The sequence below is a fragment of the Varanus komodoensis genome, unplaced genomic scaffold (genome assembly GCF_004798865.1).
Source record: "Varanus komodoensis strain SLA01 unplaced genomic scaffold, ASM479886v1 scaffold1, whole genome shotgun sequence".
Lineage (NCBI taxonomy): Eukaryota > Metazoa > Chordata > Lepidosauria > Squamata > Varanidae > Varanus > Varanus komodoensis.
Window position 1 is genome coordinate 94959612 of NW_025335268.1, and position 17585 is coordinate 94977196.

A 17585-nucleotide genomic window follows, 5' to 3' on the forward strand; every position below is an offset into this window, starting at 1 on the left:
AACAGTGACAGCTTGGTTTTGAGAAGGAAGACAGGATTTGATCCCACAATGCAAAGGCACACAGGAGTAATGCTTTTCAGACAGGATTTATCCAAATTTTCCCAACACACACCATCCTGAAAATTTTTGAAAATAATAAATCAGTATAGAAAAAATTAAATAAACCAAATCCCTGTCTTCTAACCATGAGTTTTATATCTTAGCTTCAGTGATTCAACAGGCCAAATTAATTCCCCATGGGTATTCAAAGGAATTGCATTCTTGTTCTGCAGGTTTGTCTTCTTGCTGTGGCTTGAACTGGATAAGGCCAATGCCACACTGCTACATTGACTCTTCTGTGTAACCTCTCTAGCAGTAGCAATCTGCCCCTCTCCCCTTGCAAAGTTATTACTGAAAGTGTTTCTATATTGCTTTTTGGTCAAATGACTCTCAAGGCAGCTAACATAATCCAACAAAACAATGTAAACATTAACATTTTTAATGTGATGATTTTAATACATCACGTGCAGCCAAAATCAAATGCAGATCATGCTAGTAAGTCAGAAATTCAGCTACTGTACTTCCCATGGCTGTTTTAATGACATAATGAGCATGGAAGCCTCCCCAAGAAAACTTCTGCAACTCACTTGCAGTCAAAAACAACACTTTGCTTTCCCAGCTTTCATGTGCCAGATGGTGTCAGGATGGACAACATAACATCAGACCAACTGACATTTAGGAGCTTTGAGCAGGCTACTAAACTGTAGCAATAGCCACCATTTTATCTGATTCTTGCATTAATGTTTAGATAAAAGATACCTCTAAAAGCTGAATGTACAGTCAAAATTGCAGTAATGCAGCATTCAACATATGTATATTCATAACCTATCCTGAAATGCAATATATTTCTTTTGAGGGTTCTTAGCCCTCTTTTTCAAACATCACTTCTAATTCTGTTTGAGGCTGATGTATGGGGTGCCATTGTCATGAATAGTAATTACTGAAAATTAGGTATCCTTGGATTTAGAGAAATAGGCATCTTGAAGTTGCCTGCATGAAAAGTCAATTTGCAAGACTGGCTGCAGTATTTTGGGGGATGATGTCTGATATTTTGACTCTGGTGTGCTTATCACAGGGCTTTGCTTCCCTAAAGGGAACATGTTCTCTGTGTGACTTTGCTAGCTTGGCAATGCACACTTTGGGAATAAAAACAATCGGGCATAAATGACATTTCAAATATAGAGTTATGGCTGCCTATGGAAACGCTGCTCCCCTCCTTAGGCTCTTTGCCAGATTCAAGGCTCCATTGTCAGTACAAGATAATTAACAATAAATGTATATACTGTGGGCTGTAAAGTGTCCCTTGTATCTTTCCATGTGGTGCAGGTAGTCTCTCTCTTGTTGCTTTGAATGGGACTGGGGAAGCAGAACTAGGTTGCAATAAATGTAACTTGCACCCCATTTTCCCTCTAGAAGGAAGCCCAAAATGGGTAGTGATACAATGCAAAACAAATACAAGACTATCAAAAGACAATATGAAAAATTATCTGAATGTGAATAAATGCACATAAAATGTATGGACCTTTAATAAAAATAACATGAATAAAATACCAGAATAACAATCTAATACAGTAAGAAAACACTAACTCTAAACACAAATACAAAATTCATTAACAGTATAGCATGGATTGGGAGGCTCTCCCTATTGGCCAAATGTATCCCACTAGATCTATGCTTCTGACCCATGGTCTCTCAATTAGACTTGAATGTGTTTGTCAGCCTAATTGCTGCAGGAGGGAGATGGGGTGGATGGAGGCACTTGTGAAGGGTTAACCTTCTCCTCCCACCTGTACTGCCACCTGTAACCCCCCCCCCCCACAAAAAGTCCCCTTTGTGTGAATCAGAGCCTTCTGTGAAGTGTAACTATAGCACAGGAGAAAGGAGGGAGACAGATGACAGAAAAGAGAATGGGAAGAGTGTAGATGGATGGAAGAGCATGAGTTGGAGGTGCATGTGTAGATAGAGCTGTGTGAATGAGGTGCATGTATTAATGGGGTGAATACAGCTTTTGTTTGCCCCACTTGACTTTGGTCTTATGTCTGGTGGCATGTGCCCTTCAGAAGGTCACTTGTAAAGGAACACAGCCTGCAGGTGGGAAAAGGTTCTCTGCCATTGTAAAGTATCAATGAACAACAAAACATAATAAAACACAACCTACATTTAGCAAAAATACACACATATAGTAAAATAATTTGCATAGGCTGTTAAAATAGACAAATCTGCTTTGGAGCAGCAGAATCCTGGAGAAGAAATAATCACAACTGATAAATATGGTAATGGTACAGGATACCACCAAAACTCTTACCCTAGACTAAAACAGACAGAAATGGTATGGCAGCCCACACTACTTCGCTGCCAACCAAACACTTCACAGGAGACAATTAATTGCCTTCAGTTGGTACTTGTAACTTCAGGAAAACACTCCCAAAATGGAGGTGACATAATTCCTCAAGTGGAAGAGCAGCACAACGTTTTGTGGGGGTTTGGACAAAATTATTGACTTGTATTTTGAACAGGATTTTGAAAAGTAACAGTAATAGCACCCCCCCCCCCTGTGTAAAACAAAGGATCTAGCTTTATTAAAATCTACAGTGAAGACATTCAGGAAGCTGGTGGGAAACTCAGCTGCACACAAACAATTCTTCAGGTGAGAAGGTACTTGGGCAAACAAACATACCAAAGAATTACAGGAGGTTGTTGGAAAAGTGCAGTGTATGTGCCTTGTTTAGCTAAGAAAGGCACTTCTACCTGACTAAGCCCAGAAACCATAAAAAGAAAAAATAATTGATACGAAAAGGAGATGATAGTCCTTGAAAAAAGGAAGTGTGGAGGCTACAAAATAGGTATAATGACTTCACAAGTCATGTCATTTAGAGCCAATCAAAAGCATTCTGGTTCCATTTCAAATTAGAACTCAATGTGTAGATTGGATTATATCTGGCAGTTAGTGAAGAGGAAAGTGGCCAGACAAATACATTTCCTGAAAGTGTCTTTTCTGCAAGGAAAAAAACCCTCTGAAATTGAACAGTACCACAGTCAAAGGAATCATTCCGATTCTTCTCTACTCATATGTAGTCAGAGCAATGAATGCTTGGCTTAGAGTTATGTATGAATCAAGCCACTGGTCCTATAGTTAACTATTCTACTGCTGTATTATGATATTCCTTGACCCCTGCTATAATAGAACAATCATCTTCTGATGTTAACTTATCTGGAATGGACTTGGGTATTGTTCACCCTGCTAAGTAGCTGTTTTTGTCTGGATGAATATTTTAAGTTCCAAAACACAATTCTAAAGTTCCTAGAAGCCAACAAAAAGGTTGTAGGTTTCAATCCAGAATATGACTGAGGCAGTATTTCAAATTCCTGAGCAATTAGACACCTGTGATTTTTTTTCCAGACTTGCCTGATAAGCTAGTGTCAGAATCCCGGAATCTCAATTTGAGAAGAGGGAATAAAACTCGGGTTCGTGGGAAAGACCAAGCGTCCAGACCATCTGAGGCTTTATTGTTTTACGCCCAAGGTTCCCGCAGTACACTCACGATAATGCAGGCTGCACTACCGGGCAGGCAGAGGTGAACTCTGCTGCAAAGCTTCAATACCATTACAGGGCATTTATAGGTACACAGGGACAGGGCAATTGATGCCAGAATGCAGAGATTACAGTAAGATTCTGAGGTCATCACATGCAGAACAGGTAAAGAAATGTCAGTCAATCACACTGTAACAATGAGATTAAAATATTTCTGGTATTGACACTTTAGTTGAGTAACTTGAACCCATCTCCAGGTCTGCTCAGACATGCAAATTCAAGCTACTAGAAACTATTCATGATAAGCTCAGACCCCTATCTCGACTCTAAACATTCTGCATGATCAGGGCACATGAAGCCCTCTGGGCTATCAAAATTACTTCCTTGTAAAACTGAATTCCAACAATGATTATTTAATCATTGTGAAGGTATACAATGTAAATTTGGACTAAATGGCTTGTCTACTGTAGCCCACAGCTAAAGGTGAGAGAAAGGAGTGGGGGAATGCCATTTTAAACAGTGACAGTTTGGTTTTGAGAAGGAACACAGGATTTGATCCCACAATGCAAAGGCACACACAAAAGTAATGCTTTTCAGACAGGATTTACCCAAATTTTCCCAACACTAGTCAATGTTTTGGCTGTATTTAATAGATAGTACAATTCCACTAGATTGGTTCTCCCTCAAGCCCAGCTTTTCTTGCTGCAACATATGGAACAATGTTAAGGTCCTTGTGGGTTTGGTTTTTTTCACAAAATTCTTTTCATATCTCTTGGTCATAGTTAAAAATAACCCTGCCCCCAGCAAATTATATAAAAGCAAGCACAACTTTTCCCCCTCTCCTGCCAACTCCCTTTCTAACTAGAAGGAGAGAATGGAGACTAAAAGAGCAATGTTGAAGGTTAATGTACTGAACTATGGGATACCATGGTGATAAAAGCAAAGAGAATTAAAAATGCAAAGCAAACAAGACCCTCCTGCCTTTTAATAAACACCCCTCACCCTGCAATTGCTTTTTTCGTAAATTATGCAGATTGCAGGATTGTGCTGTTCACATCCTCCCTGTCCTTTAACATTGCTGCAGTACAGGGATTTTTCTATTGTATATCACTGAGCAGTCTGAAAAGAGTTCTGATTTATGTGCTGTCTTGCATTTCCATTTCATTAGTGATAATAATAGGCAGACATATTTTTCTGCGAGGGAGTGCTGCTGATAAACTGACCTTTCAAAATTACAAAGCCCAGTAAAGTGTAGCCCAGATTAGAGGGCTTGGTGCTGTTTTCAACTGTGAGGCCTCTAAACATAAAATTAGGTTGAATTGTAGTTGTAAGGCAGGCAACGTGTTTGTTGCAGCATGCCCCAGATATATGGCATTTGAAAAAGGGAAAAATCATACTTTTCAGATCCTTCAGAGATGGACAGCAAGCATCTTAATCTTCTACCTCAAATGTAGTTGCACACTGGGGAGTAAAAAACTCAGAAGATGGAGATTTTGAGGACAGCTTTATGTAAAATAGGTTTACAAGGTAGATCTGGAGTGAGGTATCATGGGAGTGGATCCTAGAAAGTGAAAATGGCAAAGCCAGTAGAAGTAAGGTTAAGTTAAATCCTAAAGTTTCACATTTTGAAAACCTCCAGTAGTGAGACATTAGATCTACCAGGTAGATGGGACAAGGTTATAAGGACAAGAATTTTGATTCGGATGTGGAAGGTAAGCCAGCAGACGGAACAGATTTGGAACAGTGTGGGAGGCATGTACATGCGGATAATGGGAGAATTAAGAATAGTGATCATGTTGGTCAGAGCTGGCAACAAATTCGCTAGGCATATGTCCCATCTACAGCTTGAAGAAATGAGTAAAGAAATACCATAAAGAATCATGACGGTTATGACCTTAAGTAAATAATATATGTTGCATGAGTAACTGAAATACACCAGCAAGAATAAAAGGGGTACTTGAGCACAGCTGGAGTTCAGATAAAATGACTGATCGATCTTGGGGTTTTGCCTAAAATCAAATACTTCCTAAAAGTAGCAGTTTAAAAATGCAGATCAAGGTACAAGGCAAAGCTAATCTTTTCCACTTCCACATACTAGCCTGGTGCAGATGGTATGGCTAGTGTTTCAGCTCTGTCTTTGCTGCCCCACAGAAAGTGACAGAAGTCCTGCTCTGGCTTTACATGGTTGATGCATTTATGCCAAGAGGGCCAATAAATGAGTCTTTGTGTTGTTTAGTGTGCATGGAATTTGCATAGGCTGTGCTGGAGCAGGCAGATCTGTTTCTGAAAACAAGGAACAAGTTCTTCTTGCTGTGTCTCTGCTTCCCAATGCCTCACGAGAAGCTTTCGGCACTTGTGTAAGAGATCTGACTTTCTGTTTATTTCAGCAGTAGGTGCTCTCAGGTTTCCTGCAAGTTAGGAACTCAAATGCCTTAGATGGGCAGGTATCCTGTTGCCTTTTGACTTTGGCTTGAAAGGTGCTCAACCTTTAGTTCAGTGAGTTTTGCTTAAAGTCTGGATAATGGCTGAGGCAGTGATGGGGGGAGCTGCAAATTGCCGGCATAGCTGTCTCATGCAGTGAGCAATGTTATTGTGCCAAGGCTCTTACTGCTGTACTAGCGCCTTAGATAGAAATGTTGAATGCAGTTAAGATTTTGGACAATGCAGGCTTAGAGGCAGAACTGGATCGCATAATGCACTGCAAATGTGAGGTCAATCAGCAGTCATCTCCAGCTGCTTGTGTTGAACGGCTCCATCTTGTTCTCAGCTTGTTAAACTGTAGGAAAGCCTACAAATTGAACTGCACTTGGCAGCTCACTAGCTAAGTGGCTGGAGAAGGCTGTACTTCTCTGCAGCCTGCTGCTTTTGAAGCGGGTTTTGCCAAGCCTATTACTCTGCTTATTCAGATCCCACTGTCCAACTCATTCCCAGCTGGTATTCCAACAGGGTGTAGGTTGCACTGCCAACAATTGGCAGGTATTGGTTTTCAGTTCTCTTGATGTATGTATTATGTATGCATGCATGTATGCATCTGTGTCATGGCACCAGAGCTCACAAGAAAGAATTTGGATACATTCTCATGACAGTCTTTTAATTCCATATGTAAGTTTGTTCTGGCAGACTTCTTTGAAGTGTTTGGCTAGCAATGAGTTGTACATAATACACCTTTAAGAAAAGAGTTTTCAATTATATTTGTACTGCAAGACTGCACCTCCAAGAAAAATAGAGAAATAAAGAAATGTATTATCTTTGCATAGGGGAAATATGCTACAGAATGTGTTATCTTTCCATTGATGTATCTTCTGCCTCGGCTCTCTTGTGGATGATTTTTGCATGCTCTCACAGTTTTATAACATAATTCCTGTAAGAGTAATGAATCAATTAATTGTTTTTTGCATTATAAAACACAGAAAAGCTTAGTAAATAAACAGTTTTGTCTTAGGAAACTTAGTTTCCCTTATGTTGATTCCTTTGTATAGGCTATAAATAAAAATATGTATGAGTTATTGGGCCTGGAAGGAAACTGTATATAGTATCAAAATAACAAAAATTGTAAGCAACTACTGCTTCCTTTTTGATAAGTGTGGCCAGCATAGTAGCCAGTATTCTGTAATGTTTGTATATGTCATGGGTGTGTAGTACTTACATTCCTATAACAGTTACAGGATATTCCAAATCACTATGCCTGCCGGTTAAAGCCCAGGCCTTTCTATGCTATGAAAGTGTGCGTGGCTGATCCATGTTGATGTATTATCTGCATGTATATCCATCTAAGTAATGCTTTGTTCTTGGTCTTCCCCAGTGATGCCATTTGCAGTTTTGTCATCTGCAATGACCCCTCTCTTCAGCGACATCAGATCATCTTCAATCCGGACTTCTTTGTGGAGAAGCTGCGACATGAGAAGCCTGAGGCTTTCACAGAGCTTGTGGTCAGCAACATTACACGACTGATAGACCTGCCTGGAGCAGAGCTAGCCCAGCTGATGGGAGAGGAGGACCCACAATTGCCTGGTGGGGCCGGCACATCCTCAGGGTTTTTCCGTTCCTTGATGTCTCTGAAACGCAAACGTGAGCATAATGTGTTGGCTAACTTTTTTCCCTTGGCTTTTTAATGCTAAAGGTTTTGCCCATCCTTCCTTATAAAAGTAAACTTTTGCAGAAACTTTGCAGCCACTCAAAGCAGGTTGGAGGATGAAGGTGGGATGCAATCCTTTATGTAGCGAATATCTTATTGTTGAGTAACCTAGAGTATCATTTCTAATGTCCTTGGCAGAGGACCGGGACTCAGCAGTTGGCCTGAAGCATGCAGGTGGCACTTATTCAAATGTGGTAGACTCTTAGCCAAAAATAGGAAACATGGCTCAGAACTGAACAACAGAAACAGTTAAATGTAAAAACTTCTCCCTGGAGCTTTATTATATTGAGGCAGCTCACCTATGAATCCCAGATGCTGGGGACAGATGGGGAAGGTCATCATTGTTATGTCCTTTGAGAACCTCAAAACATTAGATTAAGCACTGTAGGAAACAGAATGCTGGATTTTGTGGATTTTGGTCTGTTCCAGTAAGGCAATTCTATCTTGCTTATTCTTCGGTGGGGTCTGTTCTCTGGAGGCAGTTTGAAACATATCCAAATTTATCTGTTTCACAGCATAGCTTCCTATACAGAGCACTCTTTGAAAAACTGGATGCCTGATAAGCTGCTAATGGGAGGGGAATTTTGAAGGTAGTGGGCAGTGAACATGCACTCTGGGCGGGGACTTTAAATTCTGTCTTTTTCAGAACAGTAGGAAAAAAATCTGTGTAGTTTTATATCTTGCCACAGGGACAACAGCTGATGAACTTGGTTGCTCATACCTTCCTTTTTTAAATCTCCAGAAAAAGGGCTAGTGTTTGGTGCTCCACTGACTGAAGAGGGCATTGCTCAAATATCTCAACTGATTGAGTATTTGCATAAGAGTAAGTGGTGTGTCTGTCTTTGTTAAATCAAGGTTGTGGGCTGGTCTGGAACACAGTTTTGGCATTAAAAATATCCTTAGCTTCTCATCTGAGGAAGCCTAGAAGCCATTTAGTGTTTCTTTACATGAACATTCTCTTGCCACCCCCAACTCCAGATGTTTCAGTGATTCTCTCGTGCCAGGGCTCTTTAGGGGATTCAATGATACTGCAGAAAAGAGAGGGATAATGATTAAGAAGCTTTGATAAAACATTGGGAAGTGATAATATTTATCTAGCTCTAGCTTGGTGCTCCTCCATTTTATTTTTCCTATAATGGTGCAGATCTTCGAGTAGAAGGCTTGTTCCGAGTGCCAGGAAACAGCACCAGGCAACAGAACCTGAAAGAAGCCTTGAACAGTGGGACAGAGATTGACTTGGATTCAGGAGAGTTTCACTCCAATGATGTGGCTACTCTGCTGAAAATGTTTCTGGGTGAATTACCAGAGCCTCTGTTGACCCATAAACATTTCCATGCACACCTCAAAATTTCAGGTGAGTTGAAGGAGAAACAGGTGCGTTGTGACAATAACCTGGGTTTATCTGTTCAATAGAAAGTTTATTGGATTACGCAGGGAGAAAGACATTCCCAGGGCTTCTTCAGTATGCTTGTCCTGCCCTGCTCAGCTCTGAGGCTCTGCTGTGCTTTTCCCTTCTTTTTTCCCAGGGTTTTTTCCCCTTCAGGACAGCTGGGCACTCTGCCGAGTGTTGTGTCTGCTGAAACTCCAAGCCATTTGCCATTTTCATTAGCCCAGAAAACCTCTGAGCCCATGTGTGTTTGGGCAATGATCAAAGGAGAGGAAAGATGTGCATATGTGTTTATCTGAGTGGTGGTCAAGGGAGAATGATCCCCAGTGAATGGCAAAGGGTCAGTGAATGGAGTGACAGTGAATTGAACAGAAATTGGTTTGGGAAATACATCTGGGGGAAATCAAGCAGGCAATTTTCTAATTCATTGAAATAAATCAATTTCAAATACATAAATAAAGAAATAAAATGGCTTGTCATCTTAGAAATAAGAGTTCTGTTAAAACAAATCTAGGGATACTAGATTTTGTGTTTTGAGGCTTAGGCTTCACCTCTGCCTTGCATGCAGGTTCTTGTCTTTCAGCCACATCGCTTTGACTTCTGTGAAATGGCTTTTTTGTGACTGGCTACTCCGGTAGACATTTTTGTGCTGGAGTTCATAATACTATCTCTAAATATAAAATGTGTCCATTAGCTCAAAGAGGGGATGCCATGTTAGGAGTATCCAAGCATGAAGGTTTGGTGGGGGGGAGAAGGCTTTAGGGAGTGCAAAGGAGGGTGATTGGAATTTGTAAGGAGTAGTTCATTGAACTTGATGTAGTTTCTGAAGTCTGTAGGGAAGAGGTTTCTTGTAGCATGCTGTAAATTACAGATGTTCTCCTAACTCTTGGGTTATAGAGCTGATGCTGTTTGATGGCAAGGGTAACAAGACCAACATTCCAGATAAAGAACGTCAGATTGAAGCACTGCAGCTTCTCTTCCTGATCCTGCCAGCCCCCAACCGCAATCTGCTCAAGTTGCTCTTGGATCTCCTTTATCAGACAGCCAAGAAACAGGACAAGAACAAGATGTCAGCCCATAATCTTTCTCTTATGTTCGCACCTCATATTTTGTGGCCTCGAAATGTAAGTGTGCTGTTTTGTACAGCAGTGCGTAAGTACTCAAAAAGAATCAAGCTAGACCCGAACAAGGGTCCCTCCAGCTGCTGTGGGAAACCCATAGGTAACATGTGAGTTGGATAACATGGCCTCCTGCCCTGTTATCCAACAGTGTTCCCTTCTGCCTTTGGTGTTGGAGGTCGCATATAGCCATCAGGACTAGTCACTATTTGATAGCCGAGTCTCCATGAATTTGTCTAGTCCTGCTTGAAAGCCAGCCAAATTGGTGTCCATCAGTGCATCTTATGGAAATGAATCTCATACCTTGACTGCGCAGTGTGTGAAGAAGGGCTTTTTACCTGTCCTGAATTTCTCACAGGCCAGCTCCATGTGATGATATTTGATTCTGGTATTATAGAAGAGGGAGAAAAATACCTCCTTCTCCACTCCCCACATATGCATAATTTTGTACACATCTCTCCTGTCTCCCCTTGCTCATCCTTTTTCTGAGCTAAACAGTCTCAGAGGTTATGATTTTTCCTCATAGGGAAGTTTCCCCAGACCCCTGATATTTTTAGGTATCTCTTTTTTGCACTTCCTGCAACTCTAAAGTACCCCTTTTAGCTGCAGGACCCGAACTGCACACTATACTCTACATGGGCTCCACCATAGATTTGTATAAGGGGAGTATAATTTGGGCAGTTTTATTTTGACAGTACTAAAGGTCAGGCTGAAGACTAATCCCAGTGTGTTCTCCACACTTGGCTGTTGTGTTCTGCCCCCTCTACTAGTGGACTTCCAAATCACCTACTAATTCCCATGCCTTGGTGCTTCTCACTATTGCTAGGTGACTGCTAGCGACCTGCAGGAGAACATTTCTAAACTGAATAATGGGATGGCTTTCATGATCAAGCACTCACAAAAGCTCTTCAAGGTAGGTGGTTATAAGATGGGAGAGACTGCCTCCAACTGTCAGCATCTGTTCCCTGGAGGTCCCATGAAGTTGATTGCAGGGGAGGTTTGTTCTCTGTTGTACAGTCTTGAAATGCTCCACCTAGCTTCTTGATCTGTTACTTCCTTGGAGGTGCTAAGTAATGTTCCTGCTCCATCTGCAGAGCAGGCATGGCACCAATATATTAAAAGAAAAGTCCTTTTAGAAAGCAAGATGCTCACACAAGAGCATTGGATGGTGCTGTAGCCATCATTATAGTTGACGCTTCCAAACTCTGCTTCTACAGAGCATTTAGGGAGTCCCTTTCTTGATGTTCTGAGTCTTTACCAGTCTTCCTTTGCCATTTAGTCTGCCATATATCCCTATAGGTAGGATGCCATAGAGTTAGGGTAAATCTCTGAGAAAATTGGGCAAGAGCTTGTTTAACTGGGAGCACACAGCATATGTGAGAGGCAGACAAAGGATTGGCTCTTCCTTGTGGATGACCCTATTGCTAGTAAAGCAGGGATGAGTAGCTTTATTCAGCTTTGTACATTTTCTCACAAATAACCTGCTGGAGGATGAATGACAATAGTGTATAGAGCCAGCCACTTAAAACTCCATTCCCCTTTTCCCTCTGTTCTGCCCCACCCTAGTAGGGTAGCAAATAGGCTTAAGAAAAAGGGTGGGCCCCTACATGGTGATGGCATCTTGCAGGAAGGATTGATGCTTTCCCAGCTGTCCTCCTCTTCCCAAAAAGTCAATCCCTTCTTGTGACAATTAGGCTTAGAAACGAGGGTCCTATTTGTGTGAGCTGATTTTTTCCCCTTTAAGCTTAACTGCTGTGAGGATGCCAAAAACCACATCCTAAGGCTCCATGGGACATTCAGGCTAGACATTATCCACACCTCCTATCGAGGAAGCATATTGGACCCTTCAGAAGTGTTCACTAGGGTAACCTTCCTCATGCTCTTTCAAAAAGGAAGCTGTCATTCCTTTGGTCGTTGGCTAAAGCATCTCTGAAAGTGCTTTACTCAGTGGTCTCAGCCAACTACTGTGGAACCATGTGTCTGTCTCAGACAGGGACAATAGTTTATACTTGTCTGTCTCCTGTTTTGCTTGTCTTGCAAGGCTCCGGCATACATCCGGGAATATGCCAGACTGCATTACCTGGACTCCAGAGTACATGCCTCAAAGGTAAGAACATAGAAGATACACATCATTGAGTCAATGCACTGAAAAATGAATCCTGATTGAGAACAGGAATTACTCAGGAGGGATTTTCTTGAAGAAACCCGTCCTTTGGGGATGGATTGGACAGAAGTAGACTCTGGACTTCCCATATAGCCTAATGTATAACCTTACTAATAATCTGCCCTCTATTTGGGATAACAGTTCTGAACAAGGTCTCATTTCACCATGAAAAAATAAAACTTCCTTAAAGCATTTGGATGCAATACGCAGGGTATTTTAGGGGAGCAAAAAGGATTTGGACACAGGCAGGTTCTTCCTGCTCCTTCCAGCCTATCCACTGCATATACATGTGTGCACACATGCAGAGTAAGAGAGAGAGATTTAATTACAGTTAATAACAAAATAATGTCAAGCTTTATAAAATATTACAGAGAATACAAAGAAAATGCTTCATCTTCCAATAATTCTCAAATTTCCATACAGGAGTGGTCTGTAATGGAATATGTGGAATAAAGTTTATAAAATATATATCGTATTGTTAACATAATCCTTTCAATGGGAATGTAAATGAAAAATTAGTTCACATTAGAATATATTACATTCTTGCTACAATAATCAATAGAATTTTACACTTTTCTTTGCTGTCCCATCTCTGCTTGTCCTCTTTTGTTCTACAGACTTCTGCTAGATTCATTAGTGTCATGAAAGACACAGCAGTTTCACTGGTGTGGGATGTTAACAGTCTTCTGGGATAAGGCTATCCCAGAAGGATAGGAAGGAAATAGGTTAATGAACTAAGTGTCCATCTTAATTTCCCTAGGATGACCTGGATTTGCCAGTGCCAAGAGATTTCAAAGATATTCAGCTTCTAAAATTTAAGAAGCGAGGATTGTTGGACCCCTCTGCCCACCAGGAAGACGCACAACAGCATACGGAGAAAGCATTGAAAGAACTTTTCCAGCATGTTCATAACATGCCAGACTCTGCCAAGAAAAAGAAATTCATTCAACAGGTATGATTATGATTATTTTCTTTAGAGAATGTGTAAAGGTTGCCCAAAAACAGTTATCTGAGCAATCTAAAACAACAAAATACAATACTGAAATATTGTAAAAGGGCAAACAGCAGCACAAAAATTTGCAGCAGAGAGAGCAAAAAAAACCATTTTTACAGCATGGCTAAATATGATCTGTAGCCAGCTGTGGATCCACCTAATAGTTGTTCTATCTAGTCCACTTTTAGCTAGTTTATTAATCAGGATATCATGGCATTTTGTTAAGAATTTTGCTGAAGTCAAGATATATCATGTCCACAGCATTCCCATGGTCTACCAGGGAAGTTACAAAATCAAACAATGAAATCAGTTTGGCAGGATTTGTTCTTGGAAATCTATGCTGGCTTCTAGCAATCACTGCATTGTTTTCATAGTGTTTCCAAACTGACTGCTTAATGATCTGCTCCAGAGTTTCCCCAGGGATTAAAGTCAGACTGGCTGGTCTGTAGTTCCCAGCTTATAGAGAGCAGTACAACAATGAAACCAATTACCTTGGGAGGTGGTGGGCTCCCCCACACTAGAAGTATTCAAGATGCAACTGGACAGCCATCTGAGAGAGATGGAGTCTTTCACTGAGCAGGGGTTGGACCCACTGGCCCTCTTGGACCCTTCCAATTCTACTATTCTATATGTATAACGTATAAACTGCAGTTCAAAGAACACACATTTTTAAATAATTAAGCCAGGTCATTTGGCACCAAAATGACCATAAAGAAGAACCCAAGCAAGCCTCCCTGAGGAGGGCATTCCACATCTAGCACTCGCGGTAAGCACCTGCCTCATACCACTTGGCAGAAGCACCCAGAACAATGTGCCTGAAGAGGTTCTCAAGCTTTTGGTAGGTATATGTGAGAGAAGGTATTCTGATCCCAGAACACTGAGGGCATGAAAGATCAAAAGCAAGTCTTTGAAACAGGGCTGGAAATGGACTGGAAGCCTGTGTAGAAGACCATGGACCATTTAACTGGAACAGAATGGCAAAAATAGGAATCAGGATTGGGCTTTGGCTTGAGTGACTGGACTAACAGTGCAGAATAAGCAAGACTAGATGTGTGTGTTCCTAGTTTCAGAAACACCCTGCAGCTTTCACTCCTCAGAGAGGTACACCCACGCCTCAGACTCAGAAGCGCACCCGCACTCATTCTTTCAGTGGCCTAATCAAGGTAAGAAACATTCTGCTGTAAAGGAGCTACTTGCTTCTCACTGATAATGTAAAACAAGATATGAAAAACGAAACACATTCCATTGTATAACTGAAGATTCAACATACTTGATAAGAGCAATATGAGGGGAAATGAGACATGTCAAACCTAACTCCTCGCCATACAATAATTTTCTGCATGTTTCCAATACATAGGGAAGCCATCGGTGTGTAAGATAGAACGCCTCAACATGTTTCCAACATGTTGCAAACAGTTACTGACACAAACATGATTACAGAGCCATTGCTAGCTTTGAGGGATAATGGAATGAAATGGGGATGCCAGATTGCTCATCTTCCTTTGTCAGGAAAGGTATTGGCCCAGTCAGAAATGAGATGCAAAGTTATACTGTTTTGATGCCTTTGACTTCTGCACCTGCTTAGGATCACAGTCCTAAACCAGCATTTTCCTTCATTAATACAGCGTAAAGTACTGGGAAGTCAAGTGTCTTTGGACAAAAAAGAGAAGGATGTTTTGGAGTCTGCAGGCAATAAAGATTCAAAGCAGGGTAGCAAGGAAAATGTCAGCATGGTAAGAGCTACTGGAAGAAGGATGTCCTGGCATTATACTAATGGGGTTTCCTTGGTAAAGTGAATTGCTGGTAAATCTTGCTTGCCTTTAGTTATTTTATTTATTTATTTGTGATATTTATATGCCGTCCTATTGCAAAAGCCTCAGGACGGCTTACATAAATAAAATACAAATATCAATATACATAAATTATAACAAAATATCAACATAAAAATCAACATAAACAAATTGACCCACTCTGGCTGCAGTTAAAAATATAATATTAAAAATACAATATTAAAAAATACAATATTAAAGCTTATTAAAATATTGATGAAATAAAAAGGTCTTAACCTGGCGCCAAAAAACATTTAATGACAGCACCAGGCGGGCCTTTCATATATACCTTCATTTTTCTGCTCCTTAATTTATCCAGAGAACAAGAGGTCCAGGTACAATCTCAAGCTGTAGCTGACTCATTAGCAGGACTAACTGAACATTCCTATACTGCATTAATCTTGGGGCCAGAGATATGCCAGTGGAACAGTTGCAATAGCCAATCCATGCTCATGGCAGGAGGGGGAAACATGGAAAAGATGTGGGGAGCTGGGAAAACACCACACACATCCATAGCATCCTTGGTAGCACCAACTTCTCAATCCCAGGACATACGGTAGAGATGGTGCTTCTATACTGGCCAGAAACAGGGAGCTCGTCCATACTAGTTGACCTGGGGATGTGGTTGCATTATGCACATTGCGGTACTACATTGTCTCAATGTGCAAAATGATGTTGCTGCACTCAGACATGTGAGTCTCCTTAGTGTAGGCAGCCTTTACACAGCTTCAAGAGATCCCAGGCACTTCTGCAGAAAAGGATCTGAGACCCTCAGTACAACACTCTATGCATATATCCCATCATCCAGCATCTGTTGCTGTTATGGACACTGAGACACTCACCCCTGCAGAGCCAGAGAGCATGGAGAATGGAGGCACCCATGGTAACAAGTTCTTTTTCTTCCCCACAAAAGTTCCATGTTGTGGCCAGCTAAAGCCAGTTTGCACTAGAGGAAAGAAAGCCCTGTTTACTAATCAGTATTTCATTCTGTGGCAATTTGGTTTTTCGGCCATTTGTCAAACTAAGATGTAACACTGTAGACTACCCTACATCTGTGTGGCATGGGTAAATTCATGGCAGAAATTAATTTGAATTGATTCAAGGTAGTTGCTAGTAGCTGGTACCTCCTAGCTTGATTTAGAGGGGATGGGGATGGGCAGACAGGCAGTATAATGTGATTTAGAGGCTAGGGTTTCAGTCCACATCTTGTCTAGTTACAGAATCCTGCTTCCTCTCCAGCAATCAATGTGATTCGAGCAAAGCTGAAGTCCCTTGAGTACAGGAAAGAGGTAAGTTATGTATATTTAGATATAAGCAGCATGTTCTTCTCATGAGTAGCCTCCAGACTGCCAACACACACCTGAAAGCCACATTTGTGTGATTGTAACTAGGGCTCCAAGCCCATTTTTAGTTGAAAGGTAAGATGTGCAGAGAAAAAGTGAAGCTAGAAATGTGAAATTTAAATGGCCCTTAAGCAAAAATCTGGGCTTTCCATGCTTTCACTATAGGAAATAAAGACAACCTCAGGAGGACAGTTGGTGATGTATCCATGACTTCTTGTTATCACATGACTGCAGCACAGTACACAACTGCGAATTTCTCTCTTTCTGGCACAGGGCTATTGTAAACATACTCAGTTTCGTGGGACCCCAACAGAAGAATCTTCCATTTGAACACCCATGAGATGATGTATAAGAGCTGCAAAGACTTGGAAACCTGTGGATAATGCCTGCTTTCCCCACATCAAGCTGTGAGCAGTGCCAGGACTCCTTGACCCCTCTAACTTCACTTACTGGAGCCTGGCTTACAATAGTGTGTCTGCCCAAATAACACATGCTTTCTTTCATGTGAACATAGGAAACCATGATTGGCCACCTCTCTATGCACTGGACTGTACCTGTGGTGTAGCTTCTCTTTGGAGAAGCCATTGTTTTGAATTGCTTGTCTTTCCAGATGGCCATCTTTCTATCCTGGCTTGTATCTTTCTGCTGGTGCTTTGCTTTCATCCAGGCTTTGTATATGTGCTTCTTCCTTAACCTGCAGTTCCCATTAGCATCCACAGTAGAGTCAGGCTTTCAGACCCTCTTGGCAGCTAGGCTTATCTCAATTTGAATGAAAGTCGCTCTGTTGTGGTTATTGATGGGTTTGGAGGACCAGCTATATGCATCTTTCTCATGTCAACAGACAGGTGATTCCTTCAGTACTGATTGCCAAGGGAATATTTTGGCAGAAGTTTTGTCCAGTGGTGCCTGACTTGAATTGCTGGCACGTTCCCAATATTTAGGGCCCAGACTCTGATGCACATTTCACAGGTAGGACCAAGGAGCTGGCAGATTAATGACTGTGCACTGAAGTCTGTTAGAAGTGCACTGAAGAACAAAGTTGCT

The 17585-nt window shown here is 41.3% G+C and overlaps 1 protein-coding gene across 1 annotated transcript in view; it reads left to right on the forward strand.

Annotated features, from left to right (window-relative positions):
- The window catches only part of ARHGAP19 (Rho GTPase activating protein 19), an 18741-nt gene extending 1677 nt beyond the window's left edge, over positions 1-17064 (forward strand). Inside the window, exons 2-12 of the mRNA XM_044450182.1 lie at positions 7374-7639; positions 8449-8529; positions 8851-9060; positions 9991-10217; positions 11038-11124; positions 12253-12318; positions 13136-13327; positions 14434-14532; positions 14995-15102; positions 16413-16487; positions 16815-17064. Coding sequence (XP_044306117.1) covers positions 7374-7639; positions 8449-8529; positions 8851-9060; positions 9991-10217; positions 11038-11124; positions 12253-12318; positions 13136-13327; positions 14434-14532; positions 14995-15102; positions 16413-16487; positions 16815-16871 — 1468 coding nt within the window. The 3' untranslated portion in view covers positions 16872-17064. The remainder of the gene's footprint in view (positions 1-7373; positions 7640-8448; positions 8530-8850; positions 9061-9990; positions 10218-11037; positions 11125-12252; positions 12319-13135; positions 13328-14433; positions 14533-14994; positions 15103-16412; positions 16488-16814) is intronic.
- The last annotated feature ends 521 nt before the right edge of the window (positions 17065-17585 follow it).